This window comes from Staurois parvus, unplaced genomic scaffold (genome assembly GCF_062004578.1).
Source record: "Staurois parvus isolate SC_StPar_1 unplaced genomic scaffold, SC_StPar_1.0 ptg000077l, whole genome shotgun sequence".
Classification (NCBI taxonomy): domain Eukaryota; kingdom Metazoa; phylum Chordata; class Amphibia; order Anura; family Ranidae; genus Staurois; species Staurois parvus.
In genome coordinates this window covers 3,590,774-3,611,329 of record NW_028317873.1, presented here as the reverse complement: position 1 = coordinate 3,611,329, position 20,556 = coordinate 3,590,774, and the positions used below count along the sequence as shown (strand labels likewise).

General features: G+C 41.7%; 1 protein-coding gene across 1 annotated transcript in view; it reads left to right on the top strand.

Annotated features, from left to right (window-relative positions):
* The window catches only part of NR4A3 (nuclear receptor subfamily 4 group A member 3), a 97,846-nt gene that overhangs the window by 35,776 nt on the left and 41,514 nt on the right, over positions 1-20,556 (top strand). Inside the window, exon 4 of the mRNA XM_089669460.1 lies at positions 19,488-19,617. Within this exon, the coding sequence (XP_089525586.1) occupies positions 19,488-19,617 (130 nt within the window). The remainder of the gene's footprint in view (positions 1-19,487; positions 19,618-20,556) is intronic.

The window sequence follows — 20,556 nt, the reverse complement described above, 5'->3', positions numbered from 1 at the left end:
ATTTACTTAGTTCCTCTGAGGAATGTTTTTTTAAGAATAGAGGCAATGTACAATTTCATTTCTAAAAATAGAAATGGATTAATAAAAAAAGAAATTTCTCTAGGGCTACATTGAAAGAAAGTGATTGCTTGTTGTTGACACCCACTAAGAATTTGATAAAGCAAAGACCTTCAAGGTGCCACTGCTTAAAAGTTGAAAGACGAAAAAATTCTGGGAGGTCTGAGTTGTTCCATAGGGAGAGGAAGAGTGATGCATGACTGTTTAATATGCAACATATGCATATTTTATGCCATGCTAGCCACGTGTATTATAAGAGCGGATTCGCTGACACCTCCATGGTTAGGAGTTCTTTATGTATATGAAGAACATACAGCAAGTTTCAGAGGGTCATATTTTGTAGCATAGTGTACATACACTATATTGCCATAAGTATTGGGATGCCTGCCTTTACACGCACATGAACTTTATTGGCATCCCAGTCTTATTCCGTAGGGTTCAGTATTGAGTTGGCCCACCCTTTGCAGCTATAACAGCTTCAACTCTTCTGGGAAGGTTGTCCACAAGGTTTAGGAGGGTGTCTATGGGAATGTTTGACCATTCTTCCAGAAGCGCATTTGTGAGGTCAGGCACTGATGTCGGACAAGAAGACCTGACTCGCAGTCTCCGCTCTAATTCATCTCAAAGGTGTTCTAGTGGGTTGAGATCAGGACTCTGTGCAGGCCAGTCACGTTCCTCCACCCCAAACTCACTCATCCATGTCTTTATAGACCTTGCTTTGAGCGCTAGTACGCAGTCATGTTGGAACAGGAAGGGGCCATCCCCAAACTGTTCCCACAAAGTTGGGAGCATGAAATTGTCCAAAATGTCTTGTTATGCTGACGCCTTAAGAGTTCCCTTCATTGGAACTAAGGGGCCAAGCCCAACCTCTGAGACATAGCCCCACACCATAATCCCCCCTCCACCAAACTTTACACTTGGCACAATCGGATTGCCAGACCGAGAAGCGTGATTTGCAACTCCAGAGAACATGTCTCCACTGATCTAGTGTCCAGTGGCGGCATGCTTTACACCACTGCATCCGACGCTTTGCATTGCACTAGGTGATGTAAGGCTTGGATTCAGCTGCTCAGCCATGGAAACCCATTCCATGAAGCTCTCTACGCACTGTTGTTGTGCTAATCTGAAAGCCACACAAAGTTTGTAGGCCTTTAGCTATTGACTCTGCAGACAGTTGGCAACTTCTGCTCACTGTGCACTTCAGCATGCGCTGACCCTGTGCTGTCATTTTACGTGGCCTACCACTTCGTGGCTGAGATTCTGTTTTTCCCAGTTGCTTCCACTTTGTTATAATACCACTAACAGTTGAGCGTGGAATATTTAGTAGCCAGGAAATTTCACGGATGGAATTATTGCACAAGTGGCAACCTATCACGGTACCACGCTTGAATTCACTGTGCTCCTGAGAGAGACCCATTCTTTCACAAATGTTTGTAGAAGCAGTTTGCATGCCTAAGTGCTTAATTTTATACACTTGTGGCCATGGAGGTGATTGGAACACCTGAATCCAATGATTTGGAGGGCTGGCCCAATACTTTTGGCAATATAGTGTAAGTGTCATTCTATTGGTGTGCTGCAGTGATTTTCGGAAAGTAAACTACTGTGTGTAGTTTGTTTGGTTTTCCAAACTGTCCCTCTAAAGCAGGCATGTCATACTGGTGTTTTATGGGCTTGTATTCATTACTTCTTTGTTGCTATCAGTCGTTAAATTGTGGAAAAATGCACTCCAGCTGTTCTCCAGTTGATAAATTATTCCTCCTTACATAATTTTGCAGCTAAATACTTCAGGAAATGTCATGAATGTCTGCCAGCAATTGTCTATTCTGAGCAGCTATTGCTCACAACATGAGTTTTTGCAACGTGGGTTTTTATCTGTTAGAGGAGAACTGGTTCTGGTCTAGTTAGTGTCTATGGGTGTCCCTCTTCTGCAGTGAAAAAAAGAGTGCAGTGAAAATGGTGTTTTTGAGGACTATGGAATTGGTGGTTCCAACCATGTGGGATAAGCTTTATGAAGTTCCATTCCTCAGTTGTCAGAGAAGCAAGTAACCCGAAGTCCAATTTGAATGGTCATATGAAAACTATGCTGCTAAGGACCACCATGCACTGAGCAAAAGACAAAGGCCACCGAGGGTGGCTATCTATTCAGGCAAAATCAATTGCCTAAGGCATTTCTGTTGGCCGCCGGTTCCCTAAACACAAATCACACCCCTTATTAGGGAACACAAAAAAGTTTAGACAGGACTGTTCAGCATTTGAATCCATTCTGATCTGGTCAGATTTAGAGATTTTATTTATTTCAGGTACTTATATAGCGCCATCAAATTACGCAGCGCTTTACATATATATTGTACAGTCACATCAGTCCCTAACCCTCAAGGGGTGTACAATCTAAAGTCCCTAACACACATTCATACATTTACTAGGGCCAATTTAGACAGGATCCAATTAACCTACCAGCATGTCTTTGGCGTGTGGGAGGAAACCGGAGTACCCAGAGGAAACCCACACAGGCACAGGGAGAACATGCAAACTCTAGGCAGGTGGTGCCGTGGCTGGGATTCGAACCAACGACCCGCGTACTGCCAGGTGGAAGGGCTAACCATTTAGCCACTGTGCTGCACATCTACATCTAATAACTATGGGCACTTTTACACCTATTATCATCAAAATTGGTTCATCTCTAACTGCGTAAAGCTTTTTACAGATATCAAATGGCAACCGGTTACACATGCGCAAACTGGCCACTGAACAATACTTTACCCTGTCTAATCTCTTCTTGACAAAGGTAAAAAAAATCTTAACGCCTGAACACAGTTTTGCAACTTTGACATGTAGTAAAACTATACATATCATCACAACTAATTAATGTATCAAGCTGAATTATACCTTGTTTTTTAGGACAAATTGGGCATCTTTTGGTGGTAAATGGTATTTGATATCTTTTTGATATTTTTTTTAATTATAAAAGGAAAACTGGCACAAAATAGTAAAAAAAAAAATTCTTACTATTACGATAACCTACCGTCAAAGAACAACCCAGAATATATTCTCCTACTCCTGATGATCGTAGTGATCCCACATGTGTGCATATTTTTTGTTATTTGTACCCATAGTAAGGCCCAGAAGCAATAGTGTGTGTTTTACATAGTTACATAGTTAGTCTGGCTGAAAAAAAGACAAAAGTCCATCTAGATCAATCAGAAAAAAAAAGTTAGAATCCTATTCCCACATTTGATCCAGAGGAAGGCAACAAAAAAACCCAGCACAGCATGATCTAATTTGCTCCTGCAGGGGAATAAATTCCTTCCTGATCCCCCAAGAGGCAATCGGATATTTCCTGGATCATCTTTACCTATAAATATTAATATCCAGTTATATTCTGTGTATCTAGGAAAGAATCCAGGACTTTTTTTAAAGCAATCTACTGAGCTGGTAAGAATCAACTCTTGAGGGAGTCTATTCCACATTTTCACAGCTCTTACTGTGAAGAAACCTTTCCGAATTTGGAGATGAAATCTCTTCCTCCAGATGTAAAGAGTGCCCCCTTGTCCTTTGTGATGACTTCAGGGTGAATAACTCTACACCAAGTTCAGTATATGAACCACTGATGTATTTATACATGTTGATCATATCCCCCTTAATTTCCTCTTCTCAAGAGAGAATAAACTCAATCCCTCTAATCTTTCCTAATAGCTGAGTTCCTCCATGCCTCTTATCTGTTTGGTTTTGCTTTTTATCATTCTACCTAAAACACATTGACACTAATATAAAATTAAAAAATGATTATTTTTAATCCTACCAAAAATATATGGACCCCTACCTTTGACTCTGACCCTGACCTTTGACCCTAATTCTAACCCTGACCTAGGTCAAACCCTGATTTAGCTATTTTTTTATGGGTACTTTTTTGTTTTACAGTTTTTTCCTGTGTCAAGGACAAAAGGAATAAATGTATCTTTTTCTCCCTTCAACAGGAGAAAACAACACAGGGGCGGGATGTACAGTGACTGATCACAGTGGTAGCCAATCAGAGGCTATCACAGCAATCAGGTGATTGAGAACCAGGCTTGTCAGTTCTGGATTGTTAGTATAAGACCCAGAACTGTCACTGGCAGCTTGCTCTCTGTGCTGGGAGTGTGCTGTGCAACATGCTGTTAGCACAAACACAGCAGTGTACCACAGAAAGTCCCACTTCCGTGAGGCCGCATATATACATATGCTCAGGGGCGGACTGACCATTTGGAAACTCGGGCACTGCCCGAGGTCCAGGGGTCAGTAGGGGGCCCCATGAGATGCCCCTGGTACCTTTTTCATAGGCTTTTTTGAGTTTGAGCAAGGACACAGGGGCCCCATGATCCCATATTGCCCGGGGGCCCCATGAGTTGTCAGTCCACCCCTGCATATGCTCATTGGGAAGGGATTAAATATAAACATACACAAAAGTTCACAATATAAAATCCACATTTACATTAAGTATCATTATACCCAGGTTTCATATAATCAGGTTTCAGGACAGGAATGAGTCGGGGGTCAAAGCAAAGATCAGGGAAGAAGATGTTTTTAGTGTCAGATGAACAAGATTATAAAAAAAAGAAGTCGATGGACAAGACAGTACACTCTCGCCCCAACCTCATCTGCGGCCAAACTCAAATTTATGATTTGCTTTGAAGACAGCACAGCCAATCACTGAGCACACTAATGCACATGGTGCTCCTGTGTATCCCAGTTGGATATGCCTTCAGTCTGCTAAAGATATGGAGCAGGTTATGGAACTGAGTCCTTTCACCCAGCTACATTTGCTGCTTGTTGCTGAAGATTAGTAGCGAGGACCACTCTGACTTTCTAGAGACAATTCACGAACACCCCGGTCACATTAAAACCGATTTTGAAATCATGCGACTTACAGTGAAGTCGCACAATATCAAAATTGGATGACCTGCCGATATCATTGCGATTTGCAAGACATCTGACACAGATGTCTATGCAAATCGCAACAAAAGTAGTGCATGTACTACTTTAGAAATTGGTGAACTGCACCGATATGACCGCTCTAATAGCGGACAATAGGGTTCGACTTGGCATACGATTTTCAAGTCACATGGCATGCAAATCGCATGCCAATGCGCACCTGATCTGACCGGGGGATAAAGGTTATCACATGCATTAAGTCGATCACATGACCACATATCGAATGCGATGCTGAAAATGTCAATATACTATTATTAGTATGTGGTATTTACCGCAAATCGCAAAAAAACGCATAAAAAGTCAATTCACAGAAGGAAATAAATATTCAAATGCCTGTGGTAATTAAGTATTGGTCGAGGTGTGCAGTATGTACTGGCTGTTAAGGAGCGGGCGGCTGCTGCTGGCATCCTTAACAACCAGTAACTGTCATGGTTGTTTATGGTGCGGGTGGCTGTCGCATTCTTAACAATGGATGAGTCATCAGCTGTCAGTGGGGTTCCCCGCTGACAGCTGAATGTAAAAAAAAAATCGATAGCAATTAAAAATTAAGAAAAAAAACAGCGTGGGGTCCCCCCCCAATCCTTACCAGACACTTAACTGAGCATACAGCCCAGGAGGTCAGGAAAGGGGGGGACAAATTAGCACCCCCCTCCTGAACCATACCAAGCCACATACCCTCAACATGGTGGGGAGGGGTGCTTTGGGCTCTTCCAGTCAATGACATCACAAGTGGGCATGGCCACTCAGTGATGTCACCGGGTGGCCCAGCCCCTTAGTTATTTAAGAACTGTCAGGTGGCTTAGACTTTGTTGGGAGCAGAGCCTCTTTGGGAGGGCAAGGTGCTTTGGGGGGACAGAGCCTTCCCTGCCCCAAAGCACGCCCCTATGTTGAGGGCATGTGGCCTGGTATGGTTCAGGAGGGGGGGCACTTGCTCATCATCCTCCTTTCCTGACCTGCTGGACTACATGCTTGGCTAAGGGTCTGGTATGGATCTTGGGGGGACCCCATGCCATTTTTTTTTTTATTTTGGTGTGGGGGTTCCCCTCAAAATCCATACCAGACCTGAAGGGCTAGGTAAGGATTGGGGGGAGGGGGGACCACACGCCATTTTTTTTCTTAATTTTTAATTGCTAGCAATTCTTATTTTTACATTTAACTGTCAGTGGAGAACCCACTGACAGCTGATGACTTGTTACATTACCGCATATTTTCATTACTAAAATACCGCATGACTAACTCATGCGGTATTTTAGTAGCGTTTTTTAGTGAACGCCAAAAATTTTTATGGAGAACACTGTGCGGTATCTTACCACATACTTGGATGCGCTAAGATTCCGCTTAGTGGATTGTCCCCACTGTCTATTCTCATTTCTTTTTTGGTGATGGCTACGATTTTACTTCCTGTAGGGAGCAGAGCAAAAAGTTAAATTCTGGTTAAATACTGAGCATGGTGGAAAGATGTCTTTGTCAGCAACTTAAGGGTAGTCTACAGCAGTGGCTGTGGGGTTGCCGTCATACTCAGGTCTATAAAGTAACAGTATGCCAGAGTTACCACCTACCTTTGATTTTAAAGAACTTTCTCTGAAAATGTTTATCCATAGTAATTGTCAATACTGCCCAGTTGTATCTTAAAAATGTATCTAAACCCAAAAACAAAAAATGTAATTTCTTTATCATCCATTGAGGGACAGAGGGAATTATAGATATTCTTTGATAATTGCGTCATACTGCTGCCTTTAGGTTAGGATACGCAAAATATTTTTAACCATCCCCCCATATAACCCTGCCTCCAATCATGACTCAGTATTGTGGTGGTGTCCTAAGAGGTTGGATGCTTTTTCTTGAGATCTGCTTTTTCTCTTCAAATCTTCTAGTTTTTTTCAATCTTCAGTTAAGATATCCAACATGCTGCTTGAGCTGGTCTGTATAGAGCAGCGATCCCGATTGGCTTGTCCTTGGAGATGCTTTGGAAACTGTACCCTGCCCCCACTAGACCAAATATTGCAGGGGGATGTGACCTTCAGGTACTGGGCATCCCTGCTTGTGGTACATTCCAAACTCTACTGTACTATTAGTTAACTTTAGGGTGCCCTCCAAGTCCATAGCCATGACACAACCTCTGGTGTGACCCAGGCTCTGAAGAGTCACTGTGTAAGTAAGCACATAGACAGGGGCTAAGAAAGCCAGGATTGTGACCTTCTGGCACTGGCCTCTGTAATGTAGTGCTTTCCAGACATGTGTGTACTGTGTTAGTTTGCCACAAAGCATCTTTGATATTTTTGAGCCAAGTTGTTGCTTCTGGTGTAGCCGAGTCCTGATAATTCCCTTTGTAAGAATGCCTAAGGTAAGTTACCTTGAATGCTCTGCTCTTACTGTGAAGGTTCCCAAACATGTGCACAGGGGCGGACTGACAACTCATGGGGCCCCCGGGCAATAGGGGATCATGGAGCCCCTGTGTCCTTGCCCAAACTCAAAAAAGCCTATGAAAAAGGTACCAGGGGCATCTCATGGGGCCCCCTACTGACCCTGGGCCCTCAGGCAGTGCCCGAGTTTCCAAATGGTCAGTCCGCCCCTGCATGTGCATACTGTGTCAGTTAGCCTCAGTGTGAGTGTTCCTATACATGCAACCTTAGCACATGAAAAGCTCTGCTGTTTAGTGTTTTTTAGACCTTCCGTACATCATCTGCAGAGTGTTATCTCCAAGTCTAGTTTTGCCAGGGTTTCTGCTGGACCCAAACTCTAACTATACTCTCTTTCAGCAGATATTTACTATTGGCTGACACTAATATATGATCTATGATCACCAAATTTTGCTATGCGTACCACTCTTTTCTTTTGTACTGTATTTGTAAATGCAGAGTATTATTTAAGCCTAGAGTAGTGGTCCCCCTTTTAGTTTGACCAAGACTTTCTTCACTCTTTAATGAGCAAAGTGATTGTTGAAATAATAAAAATACTTCATGGTTTTCAACCACTTGGCTTATTTTGTTTTACTAAAGCAACAGTTTAGCCTCTGAAAACTAAGTGCTGTAGTCACCCACAGAGTGGAGCGCTGGGTGCATGAGTTCCATGCCTTCTTTCCAGCCATTTCTTTCCAGAGGTAATAACTGTGCCTCCAGCTACCTGTACCCCATGCAAATGTTGTCTACTTGGATTTGTGAGTACACCATCTCTTAGGCCTAGTTATTAAGTGTTCTTGCATGGCAAGACCACTTACTGTTATCTCACATATATTCTTATTATTATAGCCACATTTACCACCCTAACTCCTCCCACAGTTTTTACACTACATAGACAGTAATATACCGAAACGTGCGGATTGTTCCCGATTGGTGTGCTATTACTTTGTGGAACGTTTCGCCAAATGGTTCACGAAATATCAGCGTTTTTGTGGTAAAATTGGTCCCATGAATGAATGGCGGAACGTTCAAAACTAGAGTGGGAGCTGACAAAAGCTAGAGTGTGAGCTGAAAAATCAGGACATGATTTCTAAACTGCCATCACTCCCTCATTTTCAAGCCCTAGACCACTGGTGGAGGCAAGAACACTTCACACAATTTCCCCAGAAATTGTAGCTTTTCTAGTTTACAACTACTAGAGGTGCCATATGTCTTTTAAAGAGAATGGTCTTGCTGCAACAGGTGGCCTAGTCTCATATTACCCTACTATTTCTGGGGGCAATTCACCAGTTTTCCCTGAGGGAAGCAATGGCTGGATCCTGGGACCTCTTATTTCTATAAGATTGTCCACTCCAGCAGCTTGTATCCCTCCACTTTCTGAGCCTGAGACCTGTTCTGTGTCCACAAGGCCTCTTCTCTCCACTTCCCAATTTGTTTGAAGCAGGCCATAGATTATGACTGAATCCCTCTCTCAGCGCTATTGTGTTCTGTCGGCCTGTTGGAGCCTTCCCGGCCGGCAGAAAATAGTGATTACTGCTAGTGGGTATAGCCATAGTCAGTAATCGCATATAAAAAAATCTGATAGGCTGGTTGTACTCAAGTCGATCGATGGATCCAGCCTGCCCATGAATGGATTGAATCTTGGTTGGTCCCTGCTGAACCGGTCAAAATTCTATCCATCTATGACCGGCTATAGTCTGTGCACATTTAATGGAATGATCTGAAAGCAGACGCCCTAAACCTGCTCCAGGACCTGTTTCTACTGATTCTTATTCTGACCTTCCTGGGGCTTTGCCTGAGACTCCTATTCTCATCCCTGATTCAGAGCCTCTGTACAGACTGTATGTAGCATAGTACACATTATTAGAAAATCGGACAAACAATCTTTTGCTTTTTCCCAAACGTTCATACCATGTTGAAAATGAGAATGCTATTAATGGTATGAAAATTCTCAAATGACAGTTGAAAACTTCCCATGTGCATAGCTACGTTCCAGTGTAACATGAGAAGTGATGTAGTGTGAAGGTGACCCTCCAAAAATATAAATAATTAGGAAATCAATCATAATAATAATAATAATAAGTAAAATCAAAAATAGTATTAATAATAATATTACCTATTAATCATAACCCTTTATTTGTAGTCCTGGAGATAATCTGTATGCTAGTAAACTGTATACTGCTATTCACTTAGCACTATCAAAACAATTTCAACTTATATCTTCTTAAAAAGATCTCTTATTATCCTGTATACAATAATTATTTCGTATTACGAAAATTATTTTCGTCACCATCTTCTTCCGTGTTGTACTTAGTTTCCAATCATACGTGGTCTTGTTCATTCGATTTTTTAAGGACGAATGTGGAAAAACGGTCCTTACTTGTTGTGGATTCCTCTGTTATACACGTTAACAGGTACTCAACATCTCACATGAAGAGTATTCCTATCTTTAGGACTTAAAGTGTTACTAAACCCAGGACCCTGCATTCACTATATCTCATCTCCCACAATACACACAACATGGAAATGCAATTATGTTAGTAAATATAAACTGCTAAATACCTTTTGTCATCAGCAGCTAGAGCAGTCTTGTAACTTCCATCAGCGGTAACTGTCTCCACCTTGGACGGACATACAGCCAAGGTGGAGACAGCTCATATGGGTGGCTTGGAGATTTTTAAACCTAAACCATGGATGGCCCATTTGGGCGGTGAGGTTTAAGAGGTCCTTGTGTGAATCCAAGTGGGACGATGGTGGCAACTGTTTGCCACACCTTGGCTATAGGAGATGGTTTCCATATCTAACAGACCATGATATACAGTGGTATAATTTCCCTGAGGAAGGAGCTAATGAAAAAAGCTTTGAAACGCATTGGATACCCCAAGCTAACCAACCAACCAACAATCAAGAACCAACAGATTGTGTTAGTGTGGACATGTTTTGTACATGCAATAGCTGGGGATAGCACTGTATAGAGATTGTCAATATATGTACAGTGGGGATCGAAAGTTTGGGCACCCCAGCTAAAAATTTGTATTAATGTGCATAAAGAAGCCAAGGAAAGATGGAAAAAATCTCCAAAAGGCATCAAATTACAGATTAGACATTCTTATAATATGTCAACAAAAAGTTAGATTTTATTTCCATCATTTACACTTTCAAAATAACAGAAAACAAAAAAATGGCGTCTGCAAAAGTTTGGGCACCCTGCAGAATTTATAGCATGCACTGCCCCCTTTGCCAAGCTGAGACCTGCCAGTGTCATGGATTGTTCTCAATCATCGTCTGGGAAGACCAGGTGATGTCAATCTCAAAGGTTTTAAATGCCCAGACTCATCTGACCTTGCCCCAACAATCAGCACCATGGGTTCTTCTAAGCAGTTGTCTAGAAAACTGAAACTGAAAATAGTTGACACTCACAAAGCTGGAGAAGGCTATAAGAAGATAGCAAAGCGTTTTCAGATGTCAATGTCCTCTATTCGGAATGTAATTAAGAAATGGCAGTCATCAGGAACAGTGGAAGTTAAAGCAAGATCTGGAAGACTAAGAAAAATATCAGACAGAACAGCTCGCAGGATTGTGAGAAAAACAATTCAAAACCCACGTTTGACTGCACGATCCCTCCAGAAAGATCTGGCAAGACACTGGAGTTGGGTACACTATTCCACAATAAAGAGATACTTGAACAAATATGGTCTTCATGGAAGAGTCATCAGAAGAAAACCTCTTCTACGTCCTCACCACAAAAATCATCGTTTGAACTTTGCAAATGAACATATAGACAAGCCTGATGCATTTTGGAAACAAGTTCTGTGGACCGATGAGGTTAAAATTGAACTTTTTGGCCGGAATGAGCAAAGGTACGTTTGGAGAAGAAGGGGCACAGAATTTAATGAAAAGAACCTCTGTCCAACTGTTAAGCATGGGGTTGGATCAATCATGCTTTGGGGTTGTGTTGCAGCCAGTGGCACAGGGAACATCTCACGAGTAGAAGGAAAAATGGATTCAATAAAATTTCAGCAAATTTTGGATGGTAACTTGATGCCATCTGTGAAAAAGCTGAAGTTAAAGAGAGGATGGCTTCTACAAATGGATAATGATCCTAAACACACCTCGAAATCCACGGGGGATTACATCAAGAGGCGTAAACTGAAGGTTTTGCCATGGCCTTCACAATCTCCTGACCTCAACATAATTGAAAATCTATGGATAGACCTTAAAAGAGCAGTGCGTGACAGACAGCCCAGAAATCTCAAAGAACTGGAAGACTTTTGTAAGGAAGAATGGGCAAAGATACCTCAAACAAGAATTGAAAGACTCTTGGCTGGCTACAAAAAGCGTTTACAAGCTGTGATACTTGCCAAAGGGGGCAGTACAAGATATTAACTCTGCAGGGTGCCCAAACTTTTGCAGACGCCATTTTTTTGTTTTCTGTTATTTTGAAAGTGTAAATGATGGAAATAAAATCTAACTTTTTGTTGACATATTATAAGAATGTCTAATCTGTAATTTGATGCCTTTTGGAGATTTTTACATCTTTCCTTGGCTTCTTTATGCACATTAATACAAATTTTTAGCTGGGGTGCCCAAACTTTCGATCCCCACTGTATGGTTCTGAAAGTTAACTTTCTGCCAGAGATGTACAAAAAATGTTATAACTTTGTAGAGAACATGGATATGTGAAGTAATGCTTACCTAAAAAACTCTTTTTAAGGTTTATTGACTTTTTGTCATTATAAGGGTACAACTAAAATAATGTTTTTATAAAAATATATGGTTTGTTGTATGGTCACCTTAAAAACCCCATGGAAAAGGGGTTTTCAATCAATGTGATCAAATAGGGATGTTGGCAACCACACCCACGGCCACAGAAACCTTTAATTTTCTGGTGTGATCAACATAACTGTAGACCTCTCCTTCTTGATCTTTTGGATTACCTTCAGGATCAAATTTGTTGAGCGGAACACATAGGTGAGAGGGAATGATCAACACTGGGCAAATGCATCCAACCCTGCATTACCATCTATGATTAAACCCTATAAAGGTTGAAACGTGTCTGAGGAGTTCTCTACAGGTACAGAACAGGAGCTGAAGCTATATTTTACCGATTTCATTTACGCTCATGCAACAGGGAACCAGTGTCTGTGTGCAGACAGTTGTCATTTAGTTGATGTGTACTGGAACCTGACAAGCTGATCCTGTCTGTCTTGCACAAGTCTATGCACATGCTGATCTGACCCAGTTTTGAGGGCATTTGAGCGGTAATATATTCATTGTTTGATGTTAGGGCAAAGAATTTTGGTGTCTTGGCATTCATTCTTGAAGTTAAGAGGTCTACTGCTGAAGTCACCCATATGCGAGCCAGTTGAATGTTTCTTGGTCCAAGAACCATTCTGCTTGTGTCAGGGTTTTTCTGCAATGATTTTCATATGGATAGCTGATAGAGAAAGCAGGTTCACTTTTGACCAAGTTAGAAGGTTGTCTGGTAGGGTGATCAGCCAGTGGAACCTGCTGTCCCCTCTGTCTGTTGATGTAGGCAATGGTTGTGGGATTTTCTGATTAGTTTGGTTGCAGAGAATTGGTTTTGCCAAAAGATGAGCGCACAGGCAACACAAGTGGTGGCAATGGCCAGTTTGAAATTGGCTGCTCTTGCTTTCCAAGCCTTTTTTAACAGAGCCTAGGCCTTTTTGTCAATTGGATCCCTCAATGTTCCTGTATCTTAGAAGGATAGGTCAGTTCTCTTGGATATTTTAGATAGGGAGGCATCTATCTTGGGACATTTAGCCCAGAGATCTGTATCCTCCTCCGAGAATGGGTATCTGCATTTTAGTGACGTCGGTGTCCTTTAAGGATCGATGAACTGGGAATGTATGTTTTTTTTTGGGTTGTGCATTTTGTCGTGTAGAGATAACTGGGTATGCTCTTCCTTGATACTCAGGGTTTCAGATATGGCTTTGAGCAGTTCCTCAGTGTCTTCTCTGGGAAAGAGAAATTTCTGTGCTTTTTCTTCCTCCTCTGTGCTCTCACCACATTCCTGATCTTCTGATTCTGCTTAGGATCCCTCTGAGTCCCTGTCCTCCTGTCTGTCAGGGTCTTCCCAACTGCAAGATGCTATGGGAAATTGAATAATAGGAGGAGGATTCAATATAGGTCCTGCGATTGTTTGCATTTGCAGGTTCTGGACTAGCAACCGAAGGGAGAGAAAGATTGCTGACATCTCTTCTTTGACTGAAGAGACTAACCACTGTAGTATTCTCTGAGATTCTTTTACCACAAGTTTGTTGACATTGTTGACATATTTCTGATAGAATGGTTTAACCCAACTAGCTGTCATTTTAGTATTGCAGAAAGGACACTGCTTAGGGTGAGAATGTGAGCCACTGGTTCTAGGCTTCCTGTCCTCTGAGGTCTTGGTCAGGAAATAAAGACACAAAATCCAGTAAGGAAATGTGGGGAAAAAGACGCCATTCCTACTAAAGTCAAAAGGAAATAATGTGGGTAAGAAAACAGGTAATGGCCCCTGGCTTACCTAGCAAGCAGATCTGCAAGGCAGGCCAATGGAGTGGTGTCCGACTTGGACAGCTTAACAGTGATCTCCCAAGTCTGATATTTTAAGTATCCTGCTCCTTGTTTTGACCCCTCCCTCAGCTATCCGTATGTATAGGTACATACAGTCGTGGCCGAAATTGTTGGCACCCTTGATATTTCTCCAGGAAATCATGTATTTCTCACGAAACGTATTGCATTAACACATGTTTTGCTATACACATGTTTATTCCCTTTGTGTGTATTGGGACAAAACAAAAAAAGGGAGGAAAGAAAGCAAATTCGACATAATGTCACACAAACCTCCAAAAATGGGCTGGACAAAAGTATTGGCACCCTTTCACAACTGCGGATAAATAAGAATGTTACAAGCATGTGATGCTCCTGTAAACTCACCTGGGGCAAGTAACAGGTGTGGGCAATATAGAAATCACACCTGAAAGCAGATAAAAAGGAGAGACGTTCACTTAACCTTTGCATTGTGTGTCTGTCTGTGCCACACTAAGCATGGACAACAGAAAGAGGAGACGAGAACTGTCTGAGGACCTGAGAACCAAAATTGTGGCAAAATATCAACAATCTCAAGGTTACAAGTCCATCTCCAGAGAACTAGATTTGCCTTTGTCCACAGTGCGCAACATTATCAAGAAGTTTGCAACCCATGGCACTGTAGCTAATCTCCCTGGTCGTGGACGGATGAGGAAAATTGATGAAAGATTGCAACGCAGAATAGTCCGGATGGTGGATAAGCAGCCCCAAACATGTTCCAAAGACATTCAAGCTGTCCTGCAGGCTCAGGGAGCATCAGTGTCAGCGCGAACTATCCGTCGACATTTAAATGAAATGAAACGCTATGGCAGGAGACCCAGGAGGACCCCACTGCTGACACAGAGACATAAAAAAGCAAGACTACAGTTTGCCAAAATGTACTTGAGTAAGCCAAAAGCCTTCTGGGAAAACGTCTTGTGGACAGATGAGACCAAGATAGAGCTTTTCGGTAAAGCACATCATTCTACTGTTTACCGAAAACGGAATGAGGCCTACAAAGAACAAAACACAGTACCTACGGTAAAATATGGTGGAGGTTCAATGATGTTTTGGGGTTGTTTTGCTGCCTCTGGCACTGGGTGCCTTGACTGTGTGCAAGGCATCATGAAATCTGAGGATTACCAAAGGATTTTGGGTCGCACTGTAGGGCCCAGTGTCAGAAAGCTGGGTTTGCGTCCAAGATCCTGGGTCTTCCAGCAGGACAATGACCCCAAACATACGTCAAAAAGCACTCAGAAATGGATGGCAAAGAAGCGCTGGAGAGTTCTGAAGTGGCCAGCAATGAGCCCAGATCTAAATCCCATTGAACACCTGTGGAGAGATCTTAAAATTGCTGTTGGGAAAAGGTGTCCTTCCAATAAGAGAGACCTGGAGCTGTTTGCAAAGGAAGAGTGGTCCAAAATTCCGGGTGAGAGGTGTCAGAAGCTTATTGATGGTTATAGGAAGCGACTGATTTCAGTTATGTTTTCCAAAGGGTGTGCAACCAAATATTAAGTTAAGGGTGCCAATACTTTTGTCCAGCCCATTTTTGGGGTTTTGTGTGACATTATGTCATATTTGCTTTTCTGCCTCTGTTTTATATTTGTTCCAATACATACAAAGGGAATAAACATGTGTATAGCAAAACATGTGTTAATGCAATACCTTTTTTGTGTGAAATACTTGATTTTCAGGAAAAATATCAAGGGTGCCAACAATTTCGGCCATGACTGTATTGTGTACATATTGCATTAAGCTGTGTCTTTAGCTGCCTCTGCACACAATGAAAAATGCCTCATCCAGGTTCCTGGTTACCCAGCCAGAGCCACAAGAAACCACAGCTTCTGAAACTGGAAGTGACATAATCCAGAAGTGCCAAGCACTGGAAGTGACGACACTAAAAGTTCCACATGTCCGGTCAACCTCTTCTGTCCAGCATTATGCCTGAGAATAAGCCTGGCACCATGACACAATTGGCGCAGTCATCATTTCTGCCTTTTTGCTATACTTGGGGCTTCAGGCAGCCTGATACCTGTACCGATATTCAGGTTAGCACACCTATACTGCACTTGGGGTGTCCTCTCCCTGATCTGGGCTGGAAGTGTGTGGGGTCGCAGAGAAAAGCACCTGGGCCAATTATATGGAAACAATTACCGCTGAAAGGAGTGAGAAAGATAGCATGGGGAGCTATGTCCATTATTACCCCAGCACAAACCAAAACTCCACCTAGGCAAGCCCAGCATCCTGTGATACCATGATAGGCAGTCGGGTAGGGAAGCTTCTGCAACAAGCATAACAGCCTTCTCGAAGAAAAAAATTACAAACGTCTGATGCTGCTGTTGCTCCAGAGGAAACATGAAGAACTGAGGCACAGAGGTACGTATCACCTTTTTAATGGTGGATGATGTGTTTCCTGTTTTAAGTGGAAAGAGCCCTCTCTGATGTTGCCCTGGAAGGTGACTTGAGAAAAAAATGTGTATACCCCAAAATCTTTTTAATGTACCAATATAGTTAAAGGTTTAATTATTTAAAAGAGAAGTGTGGGATTTTTTTTTTTGCCCAATGGCAATGATACTTATGTAGGTGGATGCAGTATCGGTCTGATGCTGAATCTGTCCCCCACCAGTTCTAAAGGTGAGAACTCTGATCTCTGAGTTCTCATAGCCACTCTGAGCAGAGAGCGGGAATGTCAGCCACCGCTCTCTGCTCTGCCTCTGTCCATGCTCACTGGAGCACTTGTCTTAGAAGGGGGAGGGAGCGGTTGGTCAGGCTCTCAGCAGATCGCAGAAAGGCTGAGCCAGGTGCCGCTCCAGACTCTGGGGTGGATCCCGACTTTGAAGTCAGGATCTTTCCCCAGCCTGGACTGGCTGAGTGATGTCAACCGACAGCAGGCTTCAGCTCACTGTCAGCTGAAAACTTGTCACAAGAGTGCAGAATGAACTGTACTCCTGTGACCCGCTTTGGCTGTACTTCTCCTTTTAACAAATATGCATGGATATTTAAGAAATTAAAGTGAAAGTTGGTTCATTATACAACATAAGTCCCCATCTGTGTTATAAACCAGTGATTTTAGATACACAGTTGATCACAGAAGTAGGATTTGTATTGTTAACTATATAGTAAATATTCTCCATTATACATCAATATACAGTAAATATAGTAAAAATGTAGCTATTCGTGGAAAAATACACAATCATTGTCAGATGCTACAGTATTGCACTTTTGATCAAGTTGTCAGTTTTGCAAGTTTATACTATCACTTATCACTACATGAACTTTTTATGAAGTTTGTATGACTCAATCTAATATTCCTTAAATTAGAATTAAACTCTGCTAAAAAAAAATTCTAAGTGGCCCCCCAGGAGGAAAATGTTACAATGTGCTAGTATGCACTGCATACGAGCACATTAAGACAGATTTACCTATCAAAAGAAGCCCTCCAGCTCTACTCTGGGAGAAGATGGAAACGTCATAGCATTGACAGTTACGCTGTTCAGGTGCTTGAATAGCAAGGCCACGATGACTTCACACCTACATACAGTATGCGCAAGGTAGTCATTTCATCATGGCACACAGTGGATGCCGTAAATGTACTGTGAACTGTGAATGCGCAGCTCAGTGTACATTACCGCCAACAGGCAGGGAAAGCCTTTATGACAAAAGAGACCATTAGTGCCTTCTTCATAAATACCCTGCTTGTCAGCTTTTTTCTACTTGAGTTTAATACCACTTTACAGCGTACCCAACCTGACCTAAGTGATAAAGTGTAGGCACCTTGTTGTTTGTAAAAGTACTTCTATTTTTCTTCAAATGCATCCCTGCTGAACCTCTTGGACTCTAGGCTTAGGTGCACAAGCTTGTTCAAAGTTAAATTTAAGTTACAGCCCTTCCTGAAACCAAAGCATCATTCAGCTGTTAAATGCATTAGCTGCATTAGCATCACGGGGCAAGTGATTAGTCCCGACTCGGACAGAAGTCGCGGCTCCCAGTACAGAGTAAAGGAGACTCCATTTGGGCACTGGGATTTTACAGGCAAAATCTGGTACTTATAACACAATGTATAATTTGCGCTAGTAAATAAATAAAAATATATCTATGAATCAAAAAAATATATATAAAATATTATCCATGTAAATAATATTTATAAAAAAAATTTTTTTATATAAAAAAATGTCCAAACAAACAGTCCAAAGTTTGAGATGTGTAATACAGATCCAAAAACGTGCACAAAAAATATAAATGTGACAATCCACCAGATATATTTTTATTTATTTACTAGCGCAAATTATACATTATGTTATTTGTTACACTTTATTTATTTATGGTGGATTTTGCAGCTGGTATATCAATTAAGTGATCCATACACATATATTTTTTTTTCTTTCTTTCCATAGGCGCCATTATATTTATTTACTTAAAATCTGGTACTTGTAGGTTCCACAAGGTGCACTTCAGCACTCTTGTTACCATAGAGATGTATTAGGCCAGGTTAGTTTTTCTGTAAGGAACCATTCCATGAAACTAATCAGTTAGAGATTGGAGATGCATATGTGTGTGAAAATATTGTGTATGTTACATTAATTTTCACCTCCTTCATCTTCTGATGCTAAAGTACACATATGCTGTACAATAATTTGGCCCTTCCATTTGGCTCTCAATTCGGCTTTTCCAAAGATGGATGTCAACCCTTTCTGGTGTAATGGAGAGTTGGGCAGAATGGAGGGGGTCTGTGTCTGGATGTAGATAGGTGAGGGGTGCTGTAACTCATACAGGGTTTCTAGTACAAAAATACTTCAGATTTTACACTTTAGATTTCTTGTGTGTGAATTACATATGGAATAGAAATGTTTAAATTTAAATACAAAATACTTAAAGGTGTTCTAAATTATTTATTGCAAGTCTTAAGGAGCATTACTTTTAGTGTCCATTTATATGAGGTGCTTTACTTTGGCCCCTGTGCAGGTCTGTGTTTTCTCAGCATGGGGCCCACTCACCCGCATGTCATACTAGGACATAGTGGCTGTGTCCATGAAGCCATGTGTTCCAATAGAAATTAATTGGATAAAGGCAAGGGGATGGACGAAACACCGTCCTCGTGTTGGGAAAACACAGACTTAACACGGGGCCTGCAGTAAAGCGCCCCGTGTGAATAGACCCTTAACACTGAAAAATAATATTTACACAAATGAAAAAAAAGTTTGTAAATGAGAATCTTTAGTAGTGAAATTTTTTGAGCAGCAATTTCATATACAATTGTATAGTAACATTTAAAAGTGTCTGAATTTTTTTAAAGTCTTCTTGATTATTACAATAAGTACAATTAGCTCTAATATATAGAATTTTGCTGCAGGCTATTGCATTAGGAAGATCTATTTCACCTAATAATGCAAATTGCATTTTGTTTATGGAGTGATAAATGATATGTCTTGTCCTATCATCTTCTTTTGTTTTTCTATCAACTAAAAGTATTCTTTTGTATATATATTTTAGAGAACAGTGCAGAAAAATGCAAAATATGTATGTCTGGCAAATAAAACTTGTCCAGTGGACAAAAGAAGAAGAAACCGCTGCCAGTACTGCAGATTTCAAAAATGCCTCAGCGTTGGCATGGTTAAAGAAGGTAAAATGTTTTATTTAATATGCTTGTAAGCTTTTAGCACAGAACTTGAAATTCTGTTTATTTAACTGCAGCCCTGGTTTTCTACCTTAAAACTTGATTTGCAGTGGGAGATTATAAAATATAATACTTTCCTTTTTTTCAATATGTGATGACATACCCTATGTACTCAGCTGCATACGGATCTTAAACTGTTGGGGGAGGAGAAGCAACACACTGATCTAACCAGTGAATGGCTGGGGGGGGGGAGGTTTTCAGAGATCGCCTAAAAGTGAGCAGAGTAGGCGATAAATTGGGGTAGAGAGTTCCAGAGGATGGGGGAAGCTCTGGAGAAGTCCTGGAGATGAGCATGGGAGAAGGAGATAAGGGAGCTAGAGAGTAGGAGGTCGTGCGAGGAGCGGAGAGTACGGTTTGGGTGATATTTAGAGACAAGATCGGTGATGTAATTTGGGGCAGAGTTATAAATGGCTTTATATGTTATTGTTAATGTTTTGAATTTTATCTGTTGGGCAATGGGAAGCCAGTGGAGGGATTGGCAGAGAGGGGTGGCAGATACAGAACGGTTAGTAAGGTGGATGAGTCTGGCAGCAGCATTCATGATAGACTGAAGAGGGGATAGCCTGCGATGAGGTAGGCCAATCAGGAGGGTGTTACAGTAGTCAAGGCGAGATATAACAAGGGAGGGAATAAGTTGCTTAGTGGTTTCCGAGGTTAGGAACGGCTGTATCTTGGAGATGTTGCAGGGGTGAAGTCTACAAGGTTTGGACAGCGATTGGATTTGGGGGTGAAAGGATAGATGGGAGTCTAGGATTACACCTAGCACCCTGGCATGAGGGGAGGAACTAATGGTTGTGTTATTGATCATGATGGAGATGTCAGGGGAGGTGGCACCGGCTGGGGGGAATACTAAGAGCTCAGTTTTGGAAAGATTGAGTTTGAGGA